This window comes from Poeciliopsis prolifica, unplaced genomic scaffold (assembly GCF_027474105.1).
Source record: "Poeciliopsis prolifica strain line A6 unplaced genomic scaffold, Auburn_PproV2 SCAFFOLD013, whole genome shotgun sequence".
Taxonomy (NCBI): domain Eukaryota; kingdom Metazoa; phylum Chordata; class Actinopteri; order Cyprinodontiformes; family Poeciliidae; genus Poeciliopsis; species Poeciliopsis prolifica.
Window position 1 is genome coordinate 8733103 of NW_026562388.1, and position 26696 is coordinate 8759798.

Sequence of the window (26696 nt, forward strand, 5' to 3'; positions counted from 1 at the left end):
TTTACTATTATTGTTATTATTTTTTGAGAGGGGAGGAAGGTTGTATCATAAGGAGCAAAATTATTGATAATATAGATGTACCTAGCTTCACTTTCAAAAAACTTATTATTACTATTATATATATATATATATATATATATATATATATATATATATATATATATATATATATATATATATATATATATATATATATATATATATATATATATGTTTACACAGCACTTGTTCTATAATTTTATATATACTTTGTATTTTGTTTTCCAAAAAGTAATAAAATAATCGTTTTAAAGTTTGAATGAATCAGCAACGTCACATTCTACTTTAATGTTGTTTCAGTCTTCCATAGATTAAAATCGTACTGTGACATTTAATTATAATTTGTGTCAGTGTAAAAGTAATAATAATTTTTTAAAAATTATTTATAAAAGAATACATATAAAGGAATCAACCTTTAAATAACGACTGCTCTCTAGGAAGCATTTTTGTAAACAGATTGCGTTTTTATTATATTTTTTCCAGCAGTCCATGAAGGCAGCATCGGTCCTACGCTGGGCAGCGAGGAGCTGAAAAATACTAAATTAGTACAAAATATTGTCAAAGAAGTGCCTCAGAAGTGCTGAACTGGTGAAGTTTGTTTTTCTTTTTTACTTGAAAAATCTTCTTCACATAAATTGTGCTTTTTCCTGGAGTCCCTGAAGGCACCATCAATCCCAACCCGGGCAGTGAGGCGCTGTTGGGGATGTCAGTCTCAGTCAGTCCAACCTCCAGTCACGCGTGATTGTTCAGAGTTGTTTAGTGAGTGAACGCAAACAGACTAAAGTCGCCGTGCTTATGTGAAGAACATGACAGGGGAGAGTTGAAAGTTAGTACTTTTTGTTTTCTTTTTTTTCTTTCTTTCTTTCTTACCGGCGCCGTCACCTTTTTTGTTTTATCTTTCTTCTACTTTGTTACTTAAGAAGCCATGGAGCCGATAACAAAGTGGACGCCAAAACAAGTTGTCGACTGGATGAAAGGTGAGTGAAACGTTTTGTGTAAATGTTTTGTTTGTGCCAGCAGTCCTAACTTAAAAAAAAAGAAAATCACAACTCTTAAAACTCGACTCTCGTTTTCTGCATTTAGTTTCGTAGAAACTGCTCCAGTGTGACAGCATACCTTCACTCAACTGCATAACAATAGAACCGCATTCCCTTCTTTACTCACTTAGCAATCTTAGAAAACTAGTGATGCTTGTGTAAAAATAAATAACTGAGTAACTTTTAAAACTATAAGCCTGACAATTTTTTTGACATGTTTAAACTGCATTCTCATAGAGAAAGAGAGAGAGAGAGTCTGCACCCTATTGTTTCGCTCAATGTTTTTTAATTAAGCTTCACTGATGCTTACTAGTAATCATTGTGCCCTTTTGGCCCTTAGTTTTCAGTCTAGTCTATTCATGATAGATTAAATGTGGCATTATCGACCATGCAGCTTGTGTTTTTTTCAAATATTCAAATATTTACTCTGACATTATTCATTTACAGAGAATTACTATTAAATAGGTTGATGTCATGATTTTAATAAAACAAATAGAACGTTTTCACTTTATGACGTGATCTGGAAGAGAAAAGTAATCCATCTCTCTGCTTCTAAAAAGAAACATTTACTGGTAGAGCTATGAAGTTGTAACATTTTCTTCTAATTAATTTTTAAAGCCTCAAGAAAAAAAAAATAAAAAAATGATCAAGTTTATTTATATTGCACATTTCAAAAACAAGACAATTCAAAATGTGTTACATGATAACATAACCACACAATAACATGCATATTTTTTTTTTTTTTGTTAAGTTCTTCTTGTATACCTTTTTAACCCTCTGCTCTCTACAGCTGCATTATTTGGTCAGGCTACCAGCTCAAGTAACTAGCCTGGTTTTAAAAAATAGTATCATCTCAAAACTGGTGTTGTTTTTTGTTTCCTGGCCATAGTTTCTTCATTGACTTCTGACTGTTTTAAACACTTTACTGACAATGAAAATTGCTTGCTTTGAGTCCGCTTCACTCAGTAACAAAATCCACACTGAAGAGTGAGGTCAGTCTGGTCTTGCTTTAAGTGCAGAATATTGCACTGTTTTGCTGTTCTGTTCTTTTTAAAGTAATTAAAAGTCTTCAAGGCTGATCTGATCTGTTTACTTAGTTGGGCACTCTACTCAGGTGGCTAGTCTGCAGTTGGCTCCTTAACGACCATATAATTTGCTATTTGTAGTTTTTGTTATCTTAACAAAACATGCTGAGTGGTATCACTTTACCTGCCATGATGTGATAATTTTTCAGGCAGTTTACTGGCAGATTACAGCAATAAGTGAAGGAGATGAGGGCTGAGCTTCTCTGTGCTCCACACAGCCAAAGGAAAACTATAAATACTTATTGTTAGCTCATTAAAGTGATTTAAACCTCAGAAAAAGTTTTTAAAAGTCTTATTGTTGATAATCTGCTCAAATACTCTGGACCTAAATAGTAGGACAGACCAGCTGTTGAAATGGAACAGACACCAAAGTTTCTGTTAAAATATGACATAAAGTGTAACTATATATTTAGAAAAATATGAACCATAATCAATTATTTCTGATACGTGCCTTCATTATTTGCGGATAGCTCTCGAGGACCCACAGACTTGTATAAGGCGCTGAAAGGAATGCTTGCTATGTTAGTGACATCATTAATCTTTGAACCCATCTCTAGTCACAGCATAACTATGCTTGAGTGAATGTGAGGATAAGAGGGATGTAAAGCAGTGACAGGCGACACTGTTCCAAAGACCCAAACTAGGATCTTTTTAATTTTCTTGATATGTTCCAAGAAAATGAATCATGGACTTTAAAAACAATGATCAGTTTGGATACTAACGTGTTTCTGTATGCGTCACTGTAAACAACTTCCCATAACAAAGCTTAGGTGATTTCCCTTTTTTTAAACTCCCATACTGTGTGACTCAGCCCTGCCTGTTTATCAGACAGAGGTATGTTCTGTCAATGGGAGTGTCAGTGGGGAGCATAGGGATTATCCAGGCATATGTGGAGAAAAAAAGCCCATCTAGTCACCCATTGACTGTGGATTATTTATCTATACAAACCCCCATTGCTGTCAGAGTGGTGAAAATTTGACTCAGCAGATTTTTGTGCAGCTCCTAATCATGGGGTTTGTAGCCCCCTTACAATCACAACAGAGGGGAAGAACCATGAGCATGAGAAAAATTCACACACCTCTTTCACATTCAAACCAGGTGATGCATAAACAGGGAATGTGAGTTTGCATTTTTATCTAATTTGGGGTTTTGCGATAAATGCTGGTTTGTCATGTTTGGATTACATCAGAAGAGTTTATTGCAGTTTTGTTTTTGCACATTAGTGGATGACAGAAGCTTTCCGAAAAAGCATTGAACTGGTGTGGCTTGAGTTGGCTAAACAACTATTTGCTTTAGTTATAGGTGTTTACTGTGGGTGTAGACTGCAATTATGCTCCAAGCAGGTGAGTCAACTTTTAATCTGCCAGAGCCACAAAACATGGAAAGCTTTTGAGTAACTTTTAATCTGCAGAAATGGTTGTTGCAGTCTAAAACATTACCCAGGAACTCAGCTATTCAGGATTTCCTATACTTCTTGATTTATGGATGAATATGACAAAAAAAAAATAGTGTTGAAAGTTATTTGTAGACTTTACTCAATGACCCACTGTCAAAAATGTCCTTCCTTCCTTTATTCCTTATTTGTGACAGAAGTCAAATGATCAACTCAGGAAGCAACTATATGAAGACTTTTGTCCTCATTCGCCTCAGGCTAATCTCCTCAGCAGGACCCAGCCACAGTTCTTTGTGTTTTGAAGCCGTTGCTAATCACCTGCATTGTCAAAAGAGATCAAGTGATTGTCGCTTGATGCTTATTGCCAGAGAAAGGAAGTTTGATTCTTTGAATTTAGACACTTGTTTTTTTGTTTGGTGCCTAGAAATGGCCTGCAGCAGTTGTCCTTCACCACAAGTTGTGATCTTCCAGCTGGTGCTGTGGTGTCGTGTGATTGCTAAGCCATGTCTCATGTGTTGGGATCACTTCCTCTAACTTCACTTTTTTTGCAATGAATGCATTTATTGAGAATACATGTATTTTAAAACCGTGCCTGCATTTGAGACTTGAGTTGGACTTGAATAACTTCCACAAATGACATCAAAACATTGACCTACATTCCCATGTTCATGAGGCGAGAAGTTCAAATCATGTGACGAAAGTACTTCTCCAAATATAGTCCCGATTCCACACAGGAAGCACTTCATGTGAGAAGAGCTGGGAGCATCACGAGATTATTTAACTCCAACTCAGCTGAATAGTATTTCATTCACCAATCCCTCCCCAGTATGTCCACTGTGGACATACTGGGGTTTTAACAGGGCATTCCAGACATATAAACTGGTGCAACTTCTGTCAGACTGAATGGCTCCTATCCAATTCTTAGCAAGCTGAGACACTGATTACCCTTCAGTGTATCGTTTTGTGCATGCTGCCAGATTAAATTGCAAAAATCAAGTATCAGAAGGAGGGACATAAAAATGATTGCTACTTTTTTTTTTCATCAGAGATCTGTTCAAATAGAACTCAAATAAAAATAGTTACATTATATCTCCTTCACTCCTTTTCAGAAAAAATGTTTGTTCACTTGCAACTACAAAAGGAACCTTTCGCATTCTTCTGTAGCAAACAATTATTATTTATATTGGGTCATCACTCTCTTTGTGAGGATGCAGTCAGAGTTGCACAGTTTAAAAACAACACAATTACAAAGTTGACATTCCAAACTGTCCTTAGCATCTCATTTTAGCATTTGTCTAGATTAGTGAGGCAAGACTTTTCAACAACCAACCAAAATAACCGTTTCATTATTAACTATTTTATTTTATTAACTATTATAAAGACAAATCATAGTCACTTTGTTGTAGTAGGTTTGACCTTCTGTTGATTGGTCAGTCCCTGAATAAAAGCAGCAGTCCAAAATAGTTGTGTAAATAGTTTTGTTTTTTTTCTAGAAGCTTCCCAAACTATTTTATTTGTTGCCTGACTTCAATTTAAACATGTAACCAAATTTTCTGACAACGTCCACACAGGAAAAGGTCCTGTAACTGTGAATTTTGGGTCTTGGTGCATTTTTTAAATCAGATGAGATATTGTTTCCTACCAGTCACTCACTGATCAGGGCTTGTGAAGTGTAAAATCAGCCATTGCCGCTCATAACCGTTCCGGATTTTTCTGTGCATCCATGGATTTAAGCAACAGGTGGTTTCAGACCAAATAACCTGGGTCGCCACACATCGGTACAAGGAGTGACAGCTGCACTTGTAAGTCATATTGGTGTGACCCAGCAAAACTGAATGTGATCCTCTATTGGATGGCTGTCAAACTCTTGCAACTTTTATGTGTGTCTGCTTCAACACGCCTCAGTCAAATCATTAATATATTTACAAGGCTCTATTGAAGTTGACAGATGCTGAATTCGCAATAGAGTCATGTGATTCAGATTTGCAGAACTGGGAACCCATGAAGGTTTCAGGGAATACAACCTATAGGACATAAATTTGAAATCCCTGATGTTAATGCCTTCACCTCAGTTTTTCTTTCCCACAAATGTTCTTTCTTTCCTATAACTGAAAGTTGGGTTTTTTGTATAATCTCATGGCAAATTCATCATTTCTCTAACTGTTTTCCCCTACACAACAATCAAGCTGGTTTTAATTAGGTTATTAAATTGTGTTGTTATTTCTAGTGGTGCATGGGTTGCAGTTTTCTGGTTGATCTCTGATCTTTGAAATGCCTGACCTGCCAATTCTGATTTTGGCCAGTAGAATTTTTTTTTATTTTTTATTGACTCTGTCAGCCATTGCTCTTACTGAGATAATGTTGTTTTAAATCTTAATTTGAGAATTTTTCAACTGGCCAGTAAGTTGTGTTAAATATGTTTGTGTGTAAATAAAATAATGCTACTTAATCTTCTTATTATAGATAATCTTATTCCAATTCATGCCTTTCTGCAACAATTATTGACATCATTGTGGCTACTCATCTAAATATAATGCAGTGGCATGTCTTTGGCATTGTTCAACACATTTTAAATCCAGAAATGCTTGGCAGCCAAACTTTTGGTGTCAGGCTTTGAAGTAACGCCAAGGTGCTAAGGAGGCAGCTGGGTGGTTAGAGAAGTGATAAACATGTGCGAAATTCACTTTCCCCTTTGACCATGCATTTGTTTGGGGAAAAAATAACAAGACTGTTTGAATCCCAACAAGGTGAGTGACTTCAGTGATGGATGTCGTGAGCAGCAACATCTGCAGAGATGACAGCAAGGTGTGTCAACAGGGATGACACATCTTGATCTTTGTCTTACAGAAACAGAAACTTCCCAGGTAGGAGCGTGAGCAGACGTAATACAGACACGTCAGTTTTATGCTAGAATTTCCTGTTGCTGCTTTAACGACTGCTGTATAAGGGAAGTATAATTCTGTGTTTAGATATCAACCACAGGCACCATTTTAGTAGCCTGTATTCTGCACAAATTGTGTATGCGTGGTTCAGGAGGAAGAGGTGTCAAGTAAATCCAAACATGCTGTTGAAAGACTGTAGAAGTTTGTTTGTCCCTGATGCCAGCTTGCCTTTGAAAGGAAGTAGGAAGCTGGTGTAATTTGTTCAACTGAAACCAAGTTTTATTTCTTTTCTCACTAGTTTTAATTCATCCAGTCAAACAGCCTTTTTTTTTTTTAAATCAGCCATTTGTGTTGCACTGATCAGCAGACTACAGTGTCATTTTTCCAAGGAACCGGCATTTGGAGTTTAAAGAGAAGTGCTGTAAGAGGATTCCCTCTGGGGAGAAGTTTTGTCACTGTTGGTTCCTGTGCAGCCTGTTTCTCACATAGTCCAGATGTTCCAGAGCCTCCAGCACAGAGTCTTTAAGACAAATAATCAAATATTAATCTGCATGTTTCAATTTCACATTCACACTTTTTCACATCACCTTTAAAATTGTAAACATGGGACAATTTATTGACACACACATGTTAAAGGGCAGTTGGTTTTTTTTGTTCCTTTTTTTTTTTTCTTTTTTCAAATCAGTTTGCATTTACATCATCGTCAAACATGTTTTGTCACAGTGTGGGAACTGGAGGCGGGGTGTCTCCCCGTATCCCTGACATTCCCAGGCTAGACCTGTTTGCTTCTCATTCAAATTTTAAATGTGCATTGCAAATCTCCCAGGTGATCACGGTTTAGTATTACAAGCTGTTTGGCCGAGGTCTGCCCTCAGAGGATTGGCCCAGGATCTGCCCTGCTTAGGTAACAAAGTAAAAAGCTGTGGTGAAATGGGTCTGCTTAAAATATGAACTGTCATTAACTATTGAACATAAGCAACGTATTTCGGTGTGACCAAGTTTTAGGTTGCGGATGTGCTCTATCAGTGGTTGCACAGTGGTTCAAATGAAAACAATAGGAAAATATATGGATGTGCTGATATCGCTTACACACATTCATGTTCAAACACTGAAACAAAAGAATAGAGATGTAATTATTTGGAGCTTTTTTTCTATCAAATCAAATTGGTACCTTCATGGAAAAAGTTTCAAAAACAGATGTTAACTAATCTTAAGAGGATAAGAGTCAGTTGGTGGTTATTGCACATTGGTGCTAACAATTTGCTGATACGTAACCTGACACTGTCAAAATCTTCTTTTGCCAGGGTATATAATTGAATGTTATGGGCCAGGCCTGTGAGTGAAGTGACTGTGGCTCAGTGGGAGGAATAGTCATCTTGCAACCTAAAAGTTGCAGGACAGTAAAAGAACTACCTTCTTTCTTATTTTATAATAATAGCCTGAAATATTAAGATATTAGATACAAACCCCTAATGTACATATATGATACATTAGATAACTATACCTTTGTGTACTCTGATTGAATAGATGAAAATGGAACTAAAATACTTTGAAGGCTAAAGGAAGTCCCAGGCTGTGATCATTATTGTTTTCTTTAATGCAGATCTGCAGCCCTTAAAGCTGAATGTTATTCTATTGATCCACAAAGCTAATGAAGAGACATTGCCGTACCAAGCTTTGGTTTTCATTTAGTTTATGTCTGAAAGACAGATAAGGGAGCCTTAAAAAAATTATTCAAGCACATAGCAGTGAAGAACTGAGGATGGCTTTTCCCAACTGTTCATTTAGCACTAGACTTCCCATCACTGTCATCACCTGAAAAACAACCTTTTGTCTTTTCTTACTTCCTTATTCCAGCCCAAAAGTCTAGTTAAATATGCAATACTAGAAACACCTGCTGACCACCATCACTTAACTTGAAATTATTATTCTAGAAAAGACAAAGAATTGTAAAAATCATTGTTTTCTCTTTTCAACCCAACTTTAAACAGAGTATCCAAGCAAATACAGGCTTTGAAAGTTTTTTTCTAGAAGACTGGGTGGCTCCTCTTTGTACAAATCCCAACTTGGAGGAAGCAATCTTTGGTGGGTTTGTCTCTGTTGAAAGCTATCTCACCTGTCTTTTGTCTGTTTCAATGTGCCATCTTGACATTACTTCAGGTCAACAATATACTAATCTCACACAGGTATAAAAAGTTCTCTTTTCTTGATCTGGCATGGATGGGAGATTCCTACAGGTGCTACAAATAAACCTCACCTGTGGAAGGGTGGAGTGTGTTTTAAGCGTGGTGAGTGAGGTCGGGAAAGATACCCGTGTTTGTTTATTTGTTGTTTTCTTTTTTGAGAATCCACTTGTGGATTTTGAGCATTAAAACTTAATGTTGCAATATCAAAGAAAGGCTGTTGAGAGAAAATGCACAGCACAGCATTAAATTGTTTGTGTGCGTCAGAGCCACCCTGTCCTGGCTTGTGGGTGACACACTGTCAGTCGGTGATCTCTCTTTATAACTGAGGATGACTCACCATCCCTTACCCGCATCCCTCGCAGCAGGGAGAACAGGATCAGCTGCCTACGGCCCTGTAGGCAGGCTCACGATGTCTTGCATTGCATAATTCAGTCAACTGCTTTTGTTTTATATGTTGAGAAAAAGTGCGTCCCAAGAAGCTAATAGGTTAGCCGAGTCTGATTTCAGGTAATTTCTCTTAAAGAGCAACAGTAAGTTAAGATACGAGAGCAAAAAAAAAAAAGTTTGTGTTCTTGCTCTGAGCGGTAACTAATTATTTATACTGGGAGCAGAGGTACTTCAGAACCAGACACAAGCCTGCTCTACTTTTTGAACGCCCCCGTCTCTCTGTCCCATTTCCTGCTTCAACTCCTGGCTCTTTCCCCTTGTCACTTCTCTGGGCTTAATTTGGTTTGCAGATAAAGCCAGTTCATGTTTATAGCCATTGTAGACGGATTGGTTGGCCACCAGTAACAGTTTTCCACAAAAGAACCTTTCATCTGGATTTATCTGGTAGACAGAAGGCTCAGATGTGTGTATGAACAGGGCAGGGTGACAACAGACATATTCCCTGCAAAGTTAGAAGCTTGCTTCTGCTCTCTCAGTTGGGTTTTTTGAGATGTGCGTGGCCATTTGCCATCTCGTAAATTCATGTCAGTTAGCGGTCCTTGTTCATCAATGGGAATCAACACTAGGAATCTAGCAAGTATTGTAGTGAATCATGTGAGGCACTGGGACAAGTCTTAAGTTTAATTAAAAGCTTTTTTCATGTCTAACATATTTGTCTGTCTGAATGTCAAACAAGACATTGCTGTGGGAATAAACAACATAACGTTGCAAATTTAGCTTTGACTGTGCTTGAAAATATTCAACGGCAAAACAGAGGGTGCTCCTCTATTCTATTCCCTTGGAAAGCCAAATGAGTGGGGTTCATTTCCTCCCACTAAACCTTATTTGTCTTTATAGTGGTTTACATAGGCGGCTATTATGGTGCTAGCAAACAGGTCTGTAATCAGCATGCTGGGCCACCCTGATCACACACCCATACATGTGATGGGAAAGTACCATGCAGAGTTCCATGTTTTTGTTTTGCTTTTTCTTTTTTATGAGTTTGCATCAGTCGCTGTGATTCAGAAACAGATATGAATTGTTCCCCTAAAGAAATATATATATTTTTCTTTCTTCATTTTGCTTCTGTTTTAGTACTAAAAAAAATCCAGTTTTTTTATAATAGATTTTCCTCACACTATGTTTATATGTAAGTGAAAAATGATGTTATGTTGTCTGACTTGGCATTTTAAACAGAATGTAAACGTCAGTAGTGACTGTAAAGCCACACAGACAGCTAATATTAATTTGTGACAGGGTTTTATAGCTAACAAACAGTCCTTCTATTAGACACTCTATTGTAATGCACCCATTCAACGCTTGGGGTAAATGTCAACAGGCTGAACCACAACAATATGAACATTAGAGGGGCCAGGAAAAGGAAATTCTGTGGTGGGTCGACGAGTAGACATTGGAACAAGAAGAGACACAGGAGGGGCGTGTCTGCAACATTTCTGAGGTCTTTGTTGCTTTCTTTACTGTGAATTTATGCTTGTGATGACGAGATGGAGTGCAGTAAGTTGACCGCCAAAAGAGTGAGGATTTATGTAAAAGGACCATCTGAGACTTTTAGAAAAACTATTTTTGTCTTGTTCAATAAACAGTATATTTCGATGTTATTTATTTATTTATTTATTTTTTTTACAAAAGTTGTATCTGTAATGGTTATATTTGTATTGTGCTTGTATTTAACACTTTGAATGGAGTAGCAAACTCTCTTTTGATTCTGATACTGATTCTAAAAACAGATTGAACAGACAAGGCTAATCTCTCACAGCAATGTGTCTTTTTGCAATAAATAATTTAAAATGGACAAGTGGGAAATGCAGCAGAGAGCAGGAGAAATTATTGATAATTTGAAATGAATTGGTGATGCTGCACCAAAGCATTTTTGTATCTTCTTGCTTCAGTTGTATTGCTATTTATGTGCTTATTTAATTGTAGGAATATTCACGTCTCAGATGCAGATCAAGTAGTGGCAGAGTTACCTCTTTGATTTGTCTTCGTGTTCTGCAGAAGTAGATTAAAAATCTTTTTTCAGCCAAATGATTGGCATTTTTCAACAATAGATGGGGCAGGGACAATCCTTCCTTATTATATTCATTTTGAGATAATTTCTGGTTAAAGCTTTAACTAGCTTGACACAGGCCCAACAAGACTTGACAGGATCCTCCTTCATAATGATCAGTCTAATAGGAGTAGTTTATGATACAAATGTTGAGAACAAAGACATGGTTATGTTTGCATCAGAATTGAAAGAATTTTTATTGTAAATATAATGAGATTTTTTTTCCTTGTGTTTGTGGATAACTGTTGTGGAAGCTATCCAGAATTAGAGAATCTCAGTTATGGTTTATTTTTGTAAGAGACTAATGGTTTGTTATGTTGATTTTAACTTGTTTGTACAGTGTCCTTTAGTGCTTTAAAAGGGTGGCATTTAAAACAAATTATAATTATTATTAATAATCTCTAAGTGGTTGTTAGTCATATGCATCAAGGCATTCATTTCCACTGGGCATTATCAAATCTGATGCTTTATGTGGAAGATGTTTGTAAAGCCCAACAAAGACAGAAAAAATCTGGGTCAAATTTCAGCAGCAAAGAAACAACCCTCACTAAGACCGTAAGCTCTTATTTTGTTTTCTCCACACCCTTAGCTTAGGGGCCAACTGTTATGGTTGCTCTGGGGTTGCAGAGACATTCACTGAAAAACTTGCAGCTGTTCTGCTACTCTCCTTGTTTTTCTTCTCTGTTTTATAATGTTTATAACCAAAAGTCGAAGAAAGGCTAAAATCTCCCATAGCCTAAATTGAGGCTTGTCCTTCTTTATTTTATTAGCACTTTACCAATCAACAAATGAATCAGTTTTTAGAAACTTAACAATATCCAATTACATGTCTGGCTAAATTATTGGTTGGGTCAAACACAGCTGGAAAACGTCAGAGTTTCCCTGTGAAAATTTTATACCACTGCAAACCAAAGTGGAACTAAAACTTGCTGATCCACTCAAACCGTAACAGCTTCGTAACCTTTAAACCCTCTTCGCTCATCAGTCATCGTCCATCATCATGCTTGAGACAGAGCTGCTTTGTCCTCCATTGGAGGGGCCAGCCTCAGCTGCTTTTCCGCACACAGGAGACCCGCTCAGGACGAGTAACTACTACTTGTCTGGAGTTTGAGATTAGGGTACATGAAGTTTAGCAGTCTTTGATAACTACAGGGAGGAATGATAAGACCAAAAATGGGTCCCGCTGGATCATACAGTTGAGCACTCAGATAGAATCAGGCAAATTTTGTTTTGGATACAAACCACTGTGAATGTTTTGGGAACTGTATGATTGTTGACAGAGATTTTTTTGCACTCACTAACTTATCTCCAGAATTTTAGGTCTTGTAGGAACAAGTCTGTATGTCAAAGATTGAATATAAAAAAAACTTTATAAGATGCTAACTGCAAGGGTGTTTACTTGCTTTGTTGCTTGTTTGTCCTTCTGTGAAGTCTTGCATTAGAGAATAGCACTGCAGTACCCGAGAGGAGCACTCTCTTTCCCTTTAATTACAGCACGCCTGGTCCGGCCAGAGACCATTGTGCCAGAGCTGGTGCAAGTTCCCACAATGGAGTTGCTGAGTGGAGAACAATGAGTCAAATTCCTGACCATTCCCCACAGGTTTGGAGGCCGGGCTCACATAGAAAGACAGTGGAGTTACAGTGGCTTTGCTATTCTACACCCAGCAGCTTTCCCACTGGTTACCTCAGCAGGCATATTGGTTTTGTGTGTGTGCCTGTGTCTGTATGAGTGTGTTTCTTGGTGACTGCACCTCCCACTGGGAGCACAGGGAGGGGTTCATGGGGGAAGGCGCTTGTTTGGTTCTCTCTGTGGGATTCTTCATCCTTTTGTGTAACCAAACCCCTGAGAACGACAAGTTGACCACCAGAGGCATGACTGAAATCCTTATTGATCTGCACATTTTTTGGGACAGACGGATGAAGTTGGTGAATGGAGACAACTTGGCTGATTTTGAACATGTTTTTTCTCTCTTAAATACAAATTATAGATCCTGATATTTCTTCTACTGAACCTACAGGTCACACTGCACAACAGGTGCACCATTTTAAAAAAAGCTCCAGGTGTTTATAAAGTGTTGAGAATAGATCAAAACATTATTTTGCAAGAGAAGGACAACTGTGTTTATACTGCCAAAGTCAAATGCTTAGAGGCTTACAGATTTCACTCAATTTCCGTTGCAAAGACTTTCCAACTCTTTGCTTGCTTGAGTCTGTTTATTCACACACACACTAGAAATGTGTTCATAACGTGTTCAGCATGTAATCAGTGTTTACAGAACCTGAGTTGGTGGGTGGTAAGAAGACCCCACACTCAACAGCAGGTGCCACTCTAGCAGAGCAACTGTATGTGCAAAGAATACACCAAGTTGTCTTCAGGACACTGCTTGGTTCTTAATTCTCTCCTCTAATAACACCCACCTTTCTGTAAAATGTAGTTCAATTCAGGAGTCAATAAATTGTCCTATTTTTAAAATGTGTTTAAGACTATAATATGGGCAGTGTTGAAGATTTCAAAATTCTCTGCTTTCTTCAGACTCGGATAAAGTCAGTATAAAACTAAAATGTTTCAGAAAAGCAGATTGAAAAGATTACCTTTATAATATCTGTGAAGATTGTCTCTCTTATTGGTCCAGAGAACTAGCAATGGATAGAGGTAGCTTTGATAATACAGGTTCCAATTTAAATTCATTGGCAACATATGTTTTTACAGCTTCACTGATGGTGAAGTAACAGTTGATGCTGTTGTCTGTTTTTGCTTCTGCTTCACCCACATGGTGCAGTTAGAAGACAGTTGCCAAGTAGTTTTGAGTCGCTATAAAACTCCTCCAAAGTGTTTCATCTTCCGCAGACTTTGAAAAGCACTCACACAGCCTTCTCCTCTGCCTCCCATCCCTCACTTCACAATAAAGTGACACGCCATCTCTTTTACTGGTTGCTCTGTCTTAAATGAAAATTGATAGTCCCTCACACACCCTGGCAGCCATTGATCGAGGGACAATAAATGTTTTATAAGCCCCACAGTAAGGACACCCACATTTTTTGTTTTAACCAGAAGGTTTTGAGTTCAGAGGGAAGACTGTGTTGAAGTTTTTTTTTCTTTTTGTAGCCTTGGTTTTGGTGCAATTATAATGAACCACGTCTGTACAGCACATTTATCCTACTTTCAGTCTCTGGTAGTGCTGAAGTGTTTGCTGTTGTTGTGAAGTGTTCATAAAGGATTAGGAGAGGAAATGTTGTAGGTAACTAAATCAGAAAACATCTACATGGAAAGCAGAGTCTTTAATGTCATCTCATGTGTTTTCAGACTTTTTAAAGCCTCAGTCTGGTTGGGTGAAATTACATTGTTCGGAACAATTGACATAAATCAGCAGAGGTCATTACTCGACCCACAACTTTCCCTCTTTGACGTTGGGTACGGTTGCACTATTCAACAGGAAATGCCTTTTTAACGCAGCAGGAAGTAGAAATGTTGCCTCTTTGAAAACTCCACTCTTTGTCTTCCCCTAATCGCATTAGGAGACTGGCCCCAGTGTTTGAACTTGGCTGAGGCTGGCACTCTGCCCCCTTCGTTTTCCGTCTGAATCGAATTCCTTCAGAGGATGCCGACCAGTCAGAGGTTAATCTAACTGTTCTCTGAACTCTTGCCTGGGAATTAACATGCTGAGGAATGAGAAAAATGTAATGAGGCTAACTGGACTTGACTTATGTGCTGGTTAATGGTTTATCAAGTCATGAAAAATTTCCCTTGTGACTCAGGGGGAATAACTCCAGCTCTCATATACAGTGTGACTTTTCCCAAGGATTCAAGCAGTTATTAAAAGCAAACTTTATTGCTGCTCTGGATTTTTATTCAAAATACATATTTTGTTTTGTAGGTGACAACTGACTTGAGATGGTAGAAATTATGAACATACAATTGTTGGTGTATGAATGATTGAAGTAAACACAAGAATCATAAAAGTTAGGGTCTATGTCGATATTGGCTCTGGAAATAAGAATTCATCTTGTTGTCTCTGCCTATGGAAACTTGATCATAATTTTGTTTGTATCCCTGATAAGATGATTATCATTATTAAACTCAAACTTTAATTCTTATTGGCAGATTGTAGCATTTACAAGCTTAATCACAATGTCTTTAAAAAAGAGCAAAAAACTGATGAAGTTAAATGATTTTTAGACACAACTTACTGTTTGTTTCAGATATCACTGATAGTTAGAAGCTACTGTTTGTAATATTTGTCATGCTTCTGATAAAACCAGTTTTTGTTTCTGTTCACATTCCAAAACAAATCAGATCGAATGCAAAATATTTGACATGTATAAACATATTATCTAGTCTCAGCTTAATCTGTATCACCAAAAAACTCATTTTACAGATTCTGGATTTGCAACAAGTTGAGTCAGATCTGCTGATGCTGTAATGCAAGCAGTTTGACCCTGTTTGGTCAGCGCTGACTAACACATTTGTTTGTTTTCTATTTATTTATGCAAACTGTCAGAAACAGGTGCACAGGCTGAGTGACACAGTAGCACAAAGACATCAGGTGCTACAGTAAAAAAACTAAACAACTTCGAGCTCCAAATTCAACATGGATGCATCTGCTTTATGTCAGGGCTCCTTGGGCCCTGAAACCCTCGCTCTGACTGATGTTATTTGTGTGAGTGTCTGCGTGTGTGTGTGGCATGAAAGAGTCGGGGTGTCTCGCAGCTGACGGGCCTTTTAGAGAAGCAGGGCACGGGGCCATGGAGCTGCAGCTGCCCCCTTTCTGTGCGCTCTTTGATGGGCAGAGAGACATGGCTTTTACTTCCACACCCACGGCTAAACACACACATGGACAAACACAGACAAAGGCCCATTTTTCCCTCCTTTGTGGCAAAGGAGAGGCATGTTTTGGAGGTTTGTTTATGTTGTGTTCAGCAGTGAGCGTTAAAGTACTTTCAGCTCTACCTGCATCCTATGCTTCATTCAGTGGCTGCAGAAGTTAACGGTCAAAGTTGTTGATCTTTAAATAGCATCAAGGGGCTACGCCTGATACCGACACGTTTACTGCAGGCACCCACACCCATTAACATCACTTAGCTGTAAATATAGCCTCATTGTTTCAGCAGCTACACAGACTTGGAGGTTTCAACCGTTGTTCCGTTTACAGTTTGTTTAGTTAACAAATATGGCCGTCCCACCTGTTCCTTATCTGCACTGTGCAGACTTGTGCAATTAAGACCCACGCCAATAAAGCCAGATTGTATTATTTCTGTTCAGCAAGAAAGCAACTGTTCAGGATTTTTGAATGGCAGTTCTGTTAAAAGGTTAGAATCAGTTAATATCTTACCTGCAGCTTTTAACTCTTTTCTGTTCATTTTATATAAATCCAGAGAAGTTGGTCCTGAAGTCCAAAGCTAAGCTTTAGCTCAAGAGGCCATCTAAAACCAACACTGCTGTGAATTGAACATAATTTTAATGAACTTTTAAACCATTGTCATGACAGCATTGAGTGCTTATTTATGCATGGGTCGATGGTTATTCAAACAGATGTAGAAGAAGGTGTTCCACTAACAGAAGAGAATATAGTTCCTTTATTGTCATTGTACAAGAAAGCACAATAACATTTAAAAACAAAATAGCTATCAAAGACAGTAAAAAAATAGTCAACCAAGATGTTATGTTCAAGATATTAGAGATATTACTTTATATTTCTAATATAAAGTGATTCATATTAGAAAACTAATATTGGTGTGCTCTTAGCATAAAATATTATGCTAAGAAAATGAGGATTTTTCCTTGCTAATTGCCCTGAACAATTAGCGATGTTCAGGGCAACAGCAATTGTTACAGAAAAGACTTTATACTTCGTGCTCTACTCTGCTACCAACAATTAAGTTGTTGAAAGGCAAACAATTTAATTTCATTTTAGAGGCCATTTTTTCTACGGGAACTTTATGTTTTCCCTTTTGTGTGTTTCCAGGTTTGGATGACAGCTTGCAGCAGTACATTAGTAACTTTGAGAGGGAAAAGATCAGCGGAGAACAGCTATTAAAGATCACTCATCAAGACTTGGAGGAGCTGGGGGTTGCAAGGATTGGACACCAGGAACTGGTCCTGGAGGCCGTCGATTTGCTTTGTGCTTTGGTGAGTGAATTTAAATGTGTTCAATTTGATGTCCATCTTCAGTGATTAAACAGATTATTCATAAAATGTGGTCATAAGACTTTTATTTACTTCCAGACAATTATTTTATTTAGCATTTTCCACACAACAGTATCAGTGAGAAAATGGGCCTGAGGAGTTAGTTCATAGAGATTTAGTGCTTTTGTTGGCAGGTTAAAGCAGTGGAAGGATTTTTGTCTTCAGCTATTCACCTCTTCTGTCTCATTCCAGCCGTCCAAAAAAAAAAAAAGAAAAAAAGTCTTACTTTAGCGTCTCTTCATGAAAAGAAAAATGCAAACCCTCCGTGCTTCGTTTTCCAAGAAACTTAGGTTTTCCAGCAGATGGGATCGATTTAGAGTTTTATCACTTCCTGTGTCTTAAAAGGTCCAGATTGTAGTCTTTGCATTTTCATCAGTGTCAGCAGTTCTGACATGGTGTGCTCCTAAAACACTTTACATTAATCGCTTGCGTATGGCGTGTTCTTTGCCACAAACAAACTTGCATTTTGAAGTCTCCTCAGCGTGAAAATGTCTGGGTCTCGCTCTATAGCAGAGGTTTGGCTCTGAACCTGGTTGAAACCAGCTTCTGTAAAGCATCAAAAAATACATATTTCTTTACCATGATTAAACATCTTAATCATGGATGATTTATTTTTTGAGTCATGAATATGGCTGGGAAAAATTCATGTTGAATATCTTCCTCTGTTAGATGTATGATATAGCCCCTTGCAAAAGTATTCCTGTCACACATTTTGTCACATTGCAAACACAAATAACAGTGCATTTTATTTCGGATAATAATTTTAGATTATAATACAATGCATTTAGATTTAACCATCTTAAGTCAGCACTGAACAATAAATCTTAAAAAAAAATAGACTACATACACTGAAATACCTGACACATTTATTTGGTTTCCTATGCCTTCAAACAACTGAGAGGAGTAATTCATCCTTCATGGGGTTGCTCTTTAAATTCTTTGTGCATAACTACTGTAGTAGACACATGGAAGCACTTGACTCCTGCACAGTTGTCTGTTTCTGTCTATAGATTTAAATTGATGCTCCATTTGTACCATATGGAGCTTCAATTAAGCAAGAATGTTTATCATTACTGCAGTACAAAGAGCCAGGTTTGTGTACAGCCATGCAATATTTTGCACTGTGGTAGCAAGAAGAAAGTAGTTCTGATACTTTTCCCTGAATCACCCTGCAGTGTTGTTTCAAATGTAGATAGTTTTCAAAGTTTTTGACAGACATAAACTTCCCCATCTGTTTATCTTCTGTTGAAGTCAAAACCAGGGATTTTGGACTCTCAACAACCTTTCACCTCTGACTGAGGCTGTGCAGGTTTGTGGGTTCTGTTGATTTGAGGTTTCCTTATTAAGAATGGCTTAAGATTTCTACATGTCCCTTGGGAGGAAGTGAAGCCCCCCCAGATTTAATTAGTTTTCCCTGAGGCAAGGTCATTGCAACCGACAGGAACTGAAGACATCAACACCACACATGCTCCTCCTAAACTCTTTCCTCTTTCTATTAACTGCTAAGTCAGACATTTCCTTTCATGGTCATCTTTTGACACTTCACCCTTCTTTTTCATTTTCTCCTTTCTGTTTAAATGTTTATGCATATACACAAATAATATTGAAGTTTTCACTTTTTTATGGTAAGACGTTACATTCAAGCCCGAATTACAAGATAGATGTTCCCACATGAACCCTTCAGGAAACCAAAGCTCATGCTTCTCTTACATCCAAAAAGTTAAGGGCTTCTAACAGCTGTCTGGGGACAAAGATATCCATTAAACATTTTTACTGGACATCTCTCTCACTGATATCTTCTGCAGAGCTGGTGTTGAAAGCCAACATGTCAGGGTTTGCTCTCAAACTCCACCACCTCACCAGCAAATCATGACATCCTCTTACATGATGCTGAGCCACAACAGTTAGTCATAAACTCTAAAGAAAGTGAGATTGTACTGTTTTGCTTCAAGCAAAAATAATTCTAAAGTTTGACTAAACAAGAAGTGACCTCCATTCCTGAATGAAACTTTCTGTTTCTGAAACATTGAGATGTTAAATAAAGGCAGTGGTAATGTCTTGTACCACTGCATTGCCATATTATAGTGGTAATGCAGTAATCTCTGTTTTCTTCTAAAATATAAACTAAGAGAAAGGTGAAAAACATAAAATAAAAGGGTAAAAAATCCAGACTTTGTAATCAGGAGGCAAGGTTAAAGTTACACTGAAGGAGTTTTTTTTTTTTTCTCTGCTAGTAATGTAGGACAAAAGCTCTCTACACATCTGTGAAAAAAGTCAGTGCTCCTGTGTGTGTGATTAAACTGCTAATAAGAAGGCAGGAGAGGTGTTTGTCTTGGAAAATGCTCAAATTCCCTTTATGCTAAAGTTGCACTTTAACTATGTAAATGCGAAGCCAAAGACTCGGGACGATTTCCCCTTCTTTTTTTAGGTTCTTCAAATGTGTTTGCATATTTTATTGTTCCTATCAGCCAGTTAGCATGGAGTGTTACTTGAACAAAGCCACTAAGAGCTGCTCTCTGAATACTCAAATTATCCTAGTGTTTTTCTTGGGACAGAAGATTAGTGAATCAGTTTGTATATACTTCTTTTCGGAGCAGATGTTTGAAGGCAGAATAAAAGAAAACAGATTTCTGGCAATGATTGCCAAACACGTGCCATTTTACTCTTTGGGAAGCACATTGTGCAACTGGCATGTCATTATAAAGCAGTGCTACTGGCACACATTCAGCACAGTGTAAGCTGATGCTAAATGAGTGCCAGACCACTGTTTACTCATAGCAAACATTTTATTCTAATACCATTTGTTTAGTCAAAAACATTAGCGTGCTTATGTCACACATTACATTTAAACAAAAAGTGACTTTTGCTCACTTTGGCACTGATTTTTGTTGGGAATTGCTGAGTGCAGCGTCCCTGTGCTTGTGAATTTTCCACAAATAAGAGGAATGCAAAGGCAGGAAGCAACTTGGGCTCAAGAATGCAAACCTGATAGAAATCAGGCGACTGCTCGTGTACGTCAAAAAAATAAAAAATAAAACTCTGCAGACTCACTGGGAGGGATTTTTTTATATACAACAAGAGAATAGTATATGATTTATAAGTTCTAAAATATTTTCTAAGACGATAATAATAATAATAATAATAATAATAATAATAAAAAGGTTCACCAACACAAAGGGGAAAAATAGTCAAATCTTTCTCTAGTAGATTCTGTCAGAGAGATGATTACACCTAGTACAGTGCAAAAAACATGTTTTTTCCAGGACTAAAAAGACTTCATTGTTTAGGGGAAAAAAGTGGAACTGTCATATTTTCAGACAGAAACTGATTGACGTCTTTATAATGCATTCTTCTAATTCAAAGCTTTTAACCTTGTGTTAATCTTATTTCAGAACTATGGAGTGGAAACGGATAACCTGAAGAATCTTGTCGTGAGGATGAGAGCTGCAACCAACAGTCTTCACATTGCTACAAATGATCGCAGAAAAAGCCCCCCATCTGAGGGAAGCATGTCTCGCAAGCCACCAAATGACTTCCTAACCTCTGTGGTGGAGCTGATTGGTGCTGCAAAGAGCCTCCTAGCTTGGCTTGATAGGTGACTGCACTCCATTACCCCTGAGTATTAGACCATACAACAGAGCATCATCCAGTTTAACACACCTTAACTAGCTGAAAATTGGGTAGCTGTACCAGTTTTATTAGTTGAATTTTAGATACAATAACTTTTTTTGTCCGGTATTTTATGCCAGCATCTTCCAAATTGTTATTGGGGGTCGTGAGAAGGTCAGACTTTTCTCCACAAAGTTGTGTTATGTACAGTTGTTATTCGGCTTTTGATTTAGATGACAGTATCCTCTCCAGTTGACTGGTTCCATAACATATTATGTATTAAAAGCATAACATATTAAGCAGGTTGTCAGTATTATTTGTTTACTAATTTAGAGTCTCTACTGACGACTATATCAAGTTTTCAATAGACATGCACCAATCAGATCTTTGCTGGCAGATACTGATTTTCAGTTTTCCTTCAGTTTTATTTCCACTTTTCCCTAAGAACTGTATTGCAAAAAAAAAACTTCAGCTAGTAGTTTATAATCTATCTAAAATAAAAACAAAGTTATCTTCTACTTATCAAAGCATTTGTCTCCAACCTTTATTTGGTTTTATTAGTCTTGAAAAAGCACATTGAGCATGTGCTGTTGATTGGTGTTTTGTTGGAGTGGAAATAAATGGAATTCTTGCATTTGTATTTTTTCAATAAATAGGGATTTTTATTTTTAGTACTCAGCATGCTAATCATAGATAGAGATCATTTATGGAAAAGTTGTCCTGTTCCAATCTTATCTTTCCTTTTTTTCTGTCTCTTCTTACTACAGGACGCCTCTCACAGGGATCAGTGATTTCACAGCTACCAAGAACAAGATCATACAACTCTGCCTGGAGTTGACCACCACAGTTCAGCAGGTCTGCATGTTAAAAACATTACACTTTTACCTGAAGCCACAAAAACATGCACATAATAGCCTTTTTCCACTGAACACACATTAACCCCCAGGCACAGACATTCACATTAAAAGAGCGTTGGAGGAAATCTCGTCTGGCAGCCATGACACAAGCCTGAAGCCAGCGGTCTGAGTACATTAATGCAGAAGCCAGTGTTTTTCTTGGGATGTTTTCCCCCTCATACTGGCTAATGAGGTCACACTCCTGGGCCCTCAGCGTGGGGTTGTTTATTGCTTGGTGTTGGTTTTCCTTTTTGTATTTTTTTTTTCGTTGCATAAAACTCCACTTATGTTCTTTAGAAGGAAACTGGCAACCATCCTCAGGCTACCGTCTTCTTTTTTTGCCATGTGGTTTTTGTTTTGGTCTCTTCTGCAGCTTCCAGTCATCTTATTTCTTATTTCTCCTCTCTTAGATTAATACAGAATCTACCAGCTGTTGGCACTATTGTATTGCACACATTCTATGGACTGAATGCACGGCCTTTCATCGTTTAAGGGTTTGCATTGAGCAGTTTATACTTCTTGTGAACATGACTGCTGAGACTCCAGGTGTCATTTTAGAGGCTTATTGGTTTGAAATAAATTCCTTTCCCAGAGTGCCTATTTCTTTGCCAGAGTCTGGGATTTCAGCACCTCTGCTGATTTACTGTGGGCAACTCAGTCATGGTCATTGAAAGAGAAGTGGGGGGTATGCATTTCCCACACTGCCATGTCGGGTGCAGAGGTTGATGATGCTGAAAGTCTCAAAAACATTGAGCAATTGTTTTTTTCACATGGCCTGAGCAGAGAAGCAGCTGGGTCAATCAATCTAGCTCATAGCAAGTCATTAATTTTATTATAAAATACGACTGTATAAAAAATTGTCATAAGTTCTTAGAAGACTTGCTCACTTCATTCACCTTGAAGACCACTGGTTAATAAATTGGGTGCACAGTAGACTGACTAGCTGATTGGTTTTATGATGCTGGGGAACTATGGCCTGATGTTGGCTCCGGCTATTCATGAACTTGTGCCTTGAGTTGGTCCTTTTTAGATCATGCAATTTATATGTTGCGGTTGAATGAAGCCGGTGTGTGCAGGGCCATAAAGCTGAGAACACATTACCAATGTTTGGCTGACCGAGCAGAGAGGATGTCATTGTCTTTCAAAGGAGCAAGTATTTTAGGCTTCCTGCTTTTAAAGAGAATGCTAATTTTAGTGTTCCAACTTGATCCTCAATAGTTCGGTATATTTTTGTGTCTTTAGAAATGTGTAAGAAACATGAAATGAGTAACTCCAAGCCAGCCTGGACCGCAGCTCAAAATATTAAGTTATGTCTGGAATGCGAACTCGAGCATTCCAGACATAATGTTATGACACTGTTATGACACAGTGTCCACTCAGGACAAAAAAGTACTGTTGGGAAACTATGCAGCTTCACTGAAACTGAAAGTTTATCATTTAATCTTGTTACTCTAAAATATTAACTATAAACAAAGTAACTCTGACACCAAAATACTTTATATTAGCAAGGCAATTTATGCATAATCAGCCCAAATTTTACTTGTGACTTTACTTTAATTAAAATAACATTTATGTCAAAATATTATTCTGACGATGGTGTCATATCAGTCAGTGAACTAGTAAATAATCCTACAAAACAGTGGGTTAGTGAGTTAGGAAGAGTCCATCCTCTTCACCAATTTACTTTTATAGAGTTCATTCATATTTTCTGAACATACTAAACAAAGAGTGTTTAGTATGTTGGGTTTTTTTGCATTGCGAATAAATAGCCTCTCATCCTGTAAAACGGCATTGAACGTTGAGCATCTTCAACAGGGCGCTGCTTCAGGTGCTACATCATCATTTTAGTGAATGTGACTCAGTTCATGTGTTATAAATCAGAAAAGTACATTTAAAAATAACTTACTCATTTTAAAAAACAAGTGCAACTACCTGTTTCATACCTTTCTGACTCTAAAATGTTAGTCAGAAGTTATTAATAGCTATTAGTGGGCAAATAATTAACCAGGATAATTGAAGATACAATGTTCAAATTATTGCTTTACATGAAAAACAAATATTAGAAATTCAGCCTTGAAGTATCTGGATTTTTTTATTTTTTTATTTTTTTACTGTCCCCCGGTCACTTCATGCTTGCAGATCAAAGCTGCACACAGACATCTGATCCACGCTGGTTATGGGAGTATGTGTAATCTGAGGGATCAGTGCATCCTGGGAATTGGTCTTCAGTGTCTCACAGTACTTAGTTACTATCCTGCCCTGCTTTCATTTTGTTTCATATTTGTGATGAGAAGAAGGTTCAGTAAATGTTTGATGTCAGACTGGCCAGATTATGTCTGCAGCCTATAATTAAACTGTTTTGTTTCGAGATCTCTTGAAACATGTATTTTTAGTACATTCCTCTTGGCTCAGTCAGTCATGTTTTCATCTAAACACGGGCCTCATTTTTGAAGGAAATATGCAGTTGCTTGTTTATGCAAGCATAGATTCTTTCTGAAACCACCATATAGTGTAGGCTGACAAATTAGATTGCATAAAAACGTGTTTTGTTTTGTTTTTTAGATGGGAGGATTTGTTTTGGTTTTTTCCCCCTACATACCATGTTTGTAATAGCATTTTATTTTCCCTCAAGCAATGTAAACATGGCAACATCATATTTATAATAATAAACAAATTATTTTAAATTATGTACACTTTGAGAATATTTAGGAGTTATAAGATGCTTCTCCCACATACGGTCATGAAGTTCTTGTCAGTGCAAACAAATCAGCTGTATGGCAGGCCAAGTGCTTTTGCAAACAGATGCTCGCCTTTAACCCTTGTGGAATGTGCAAAGCTATGGAAATACAGAGAAATGTTCTCGACCCCCATTCGCTGTCTGCACAATGGATTTACAAAGACTAACAAAACTGCTTTTGTGTTTGGGACATGCCCCCACACGTCATAACAATTTTCTTTACTTTGTGTTGACAGTAGCTTGTGGCTTTTGATGACTTTGAAGAAATAAGAGACTAAGGTTAAGTAGATTTTTTTTCAGCTGTCTGGATTCCAAAGACAGTTGTCTTGTGTTGTGAATGAAGACTGAAATCGGGGTAGCTCATAATAAAATAATTTCCATAACCTCCACAGTCTCAAATCCAGTCATGTTAAAGCTGTGTCAGGACACAGTGGATAGTTTACAAGCTGACTTAGCTGATTTCTTTTTAGCATCTCTTAGAGGTGCATCTGAATAAATATAATCTCAAGGTTTTTTTTATTTCCTTAATGCAATTCAAACAGTAAATTTCGTATATCAATGTATTGCGCACTTTTATTTCTGTTAATTTTGATGGTTATGGCTTGCAGCTAAGAGGTGTTCAATTATATTGTAATTTATTGAGATGCATGTTTACATCTAATCAATCAGTATCAGACCTATATTGCATACCAATATTGCCTGCTTGTAAGAGGGAACTGTGGAAAACTACATTACATTTGCTAGGGAAAAAAATGGCTTTCGTCGAGAATTTTTCAGACTACAATCACACATTTTGCCTCTGCTGTTATCTTTATGTCATCGCTTTATCCACTAAAGAACCATTTAAGCTCCAGAGCTCTAAAATGAACCAAGGAGATCCTTATGCAATTATGGCATCCACAAAATGTAGCCAAAGGGGTAATTTCATACTACAAGCTGTTTATTTGTGGGTTCTCCCCATTTTTCTTAGTTCTATATATGGGATTCTGATTATATCGTTTTTAGCTGAACCATATACTTTTTCTGTCTCTCTCCCTCAAGTCATAGAAAACCTCTCTCTTATTATTGTTTACTGTTCACAGGAAACAATAAATAATTGATCACTATTGTCACTTCTCTCCTGTAACAGGACTGCAGCATCTATGAGATGGAAGAAAGGATTCTGGAAGTTGTAAGTATGCCATAAAATGTAAACCAAATGAGAACCAGAAGTTTCATTATACATTCTTATACTGCAGAAAAAAAGCCTTTTTTCTTTTTCTTTTTTTTCTTTCTACCAAAGCAATTGTGTGACATCCTTTCAGCAGATCAGGTCATTTTCCGAGTGCAAAAAGCAGACAGGTCCATAGGGTTGCCAGCAGAGGGGGTGACTCTTCTACGCCCTACCTATCAATCAGGGTTTCCTGTTGCTCACACTCTGTAGACTCTTTTGGCAGAATAATTGGGCTATCTAAAAGTATATTAGTACTGTATAGGATATCTGCTCAGTACATTACTCTTTTTACTTGAAGGAATGTATTATTACAGCATCTGTGTACTACTGAACTACTAAGTCCAAACTCTGTCCGCGCCTTCTGAATCTATTTCCAAGCGCTTGAACGGGCTTGGGGTCAAAAATATTTTCAAGGTTACACCTGTCTTGCTTGTACATGCATTTTCCTTCCACTAAACTTTTAATTAATAAACTTAAACACGGCACACTGTGAACAGTTTCTTGTTCAGCGAGGCGTGTTGAATAGGATGCTTCTGGAGAACAGTCAAGTTAACAGTCTTCCCAATGACAATAAAGCCATAGCATATAATTTCTGCATTTAAAATAAACGTAATCACAGTTTACCAAGGTCTTAGACTTCATTGTCCAACTCTCGAGTCATTTTGCTGTACCTGTCCCTCTGCAGTCCAAGACTTTGAACAACATCTGTGACCAGACCGTGAGAACCACATCGGACCCCCTCATGAGCCAATCTGCTTGTCTGGAGGAAATCCAGCTGACCAACATCAAACCAGGCGAGGGGCTGGTGAGGAATTCATATGAGTTTGTCAAGTCCTGCTTTTTTTAAATAATTCCTGAGGAATGCATGAAATGCACGTCAGATTGTGGCCTTCCACTTTTCCGTCATCCATGTGCCTCCCTCTGGGAATATTGTGTTTAAA

The 26696-nt window shown here is 37.6% G+C and overlaps 1 protein-coding gene across 4 annotated transcripts in view; it reads left to right on the top strand.

Moving 5' to 3' along the window:
- Positions 1-766: 766 nt before the first annotated feature.
- Positions 767-26696, top strand: part of LOC129365269 (connector enhancer of kinase suppressor of ras 3-like) — a 51157-nt gene continuing 25227 nt past the window's right edge. For 3 of the 4 annotated variants that reach the window (XM_055038382.1, XM_055038384.1, XM_055038385.1), the window contains exons 1-6: positions 767-1016; positions 17080-17243; positions 20693-20895; positions 21677-21764; positions 25672-25713; positions 26441-26560. In XM_055038382.1, the coding sequence (XP_054894357.1) occupies positions 965-1016; positions 17080-17243; positions 20693-20895; positions 21677-21764; positions 25672-25713; positions 26441-26560 (669 nt within the window). In that variant the 5' untranslated portion in view covers positions 767-964. The remainder of the gene's footprint in view (positions 1017-17079; positions 17244-20692; positions 20896-21676; positions 21765-25671; positions 25714-26440; positions 26561-26696) is intronic. The other variant, XM_055038383.1, reaches the window with a different exon arrangement.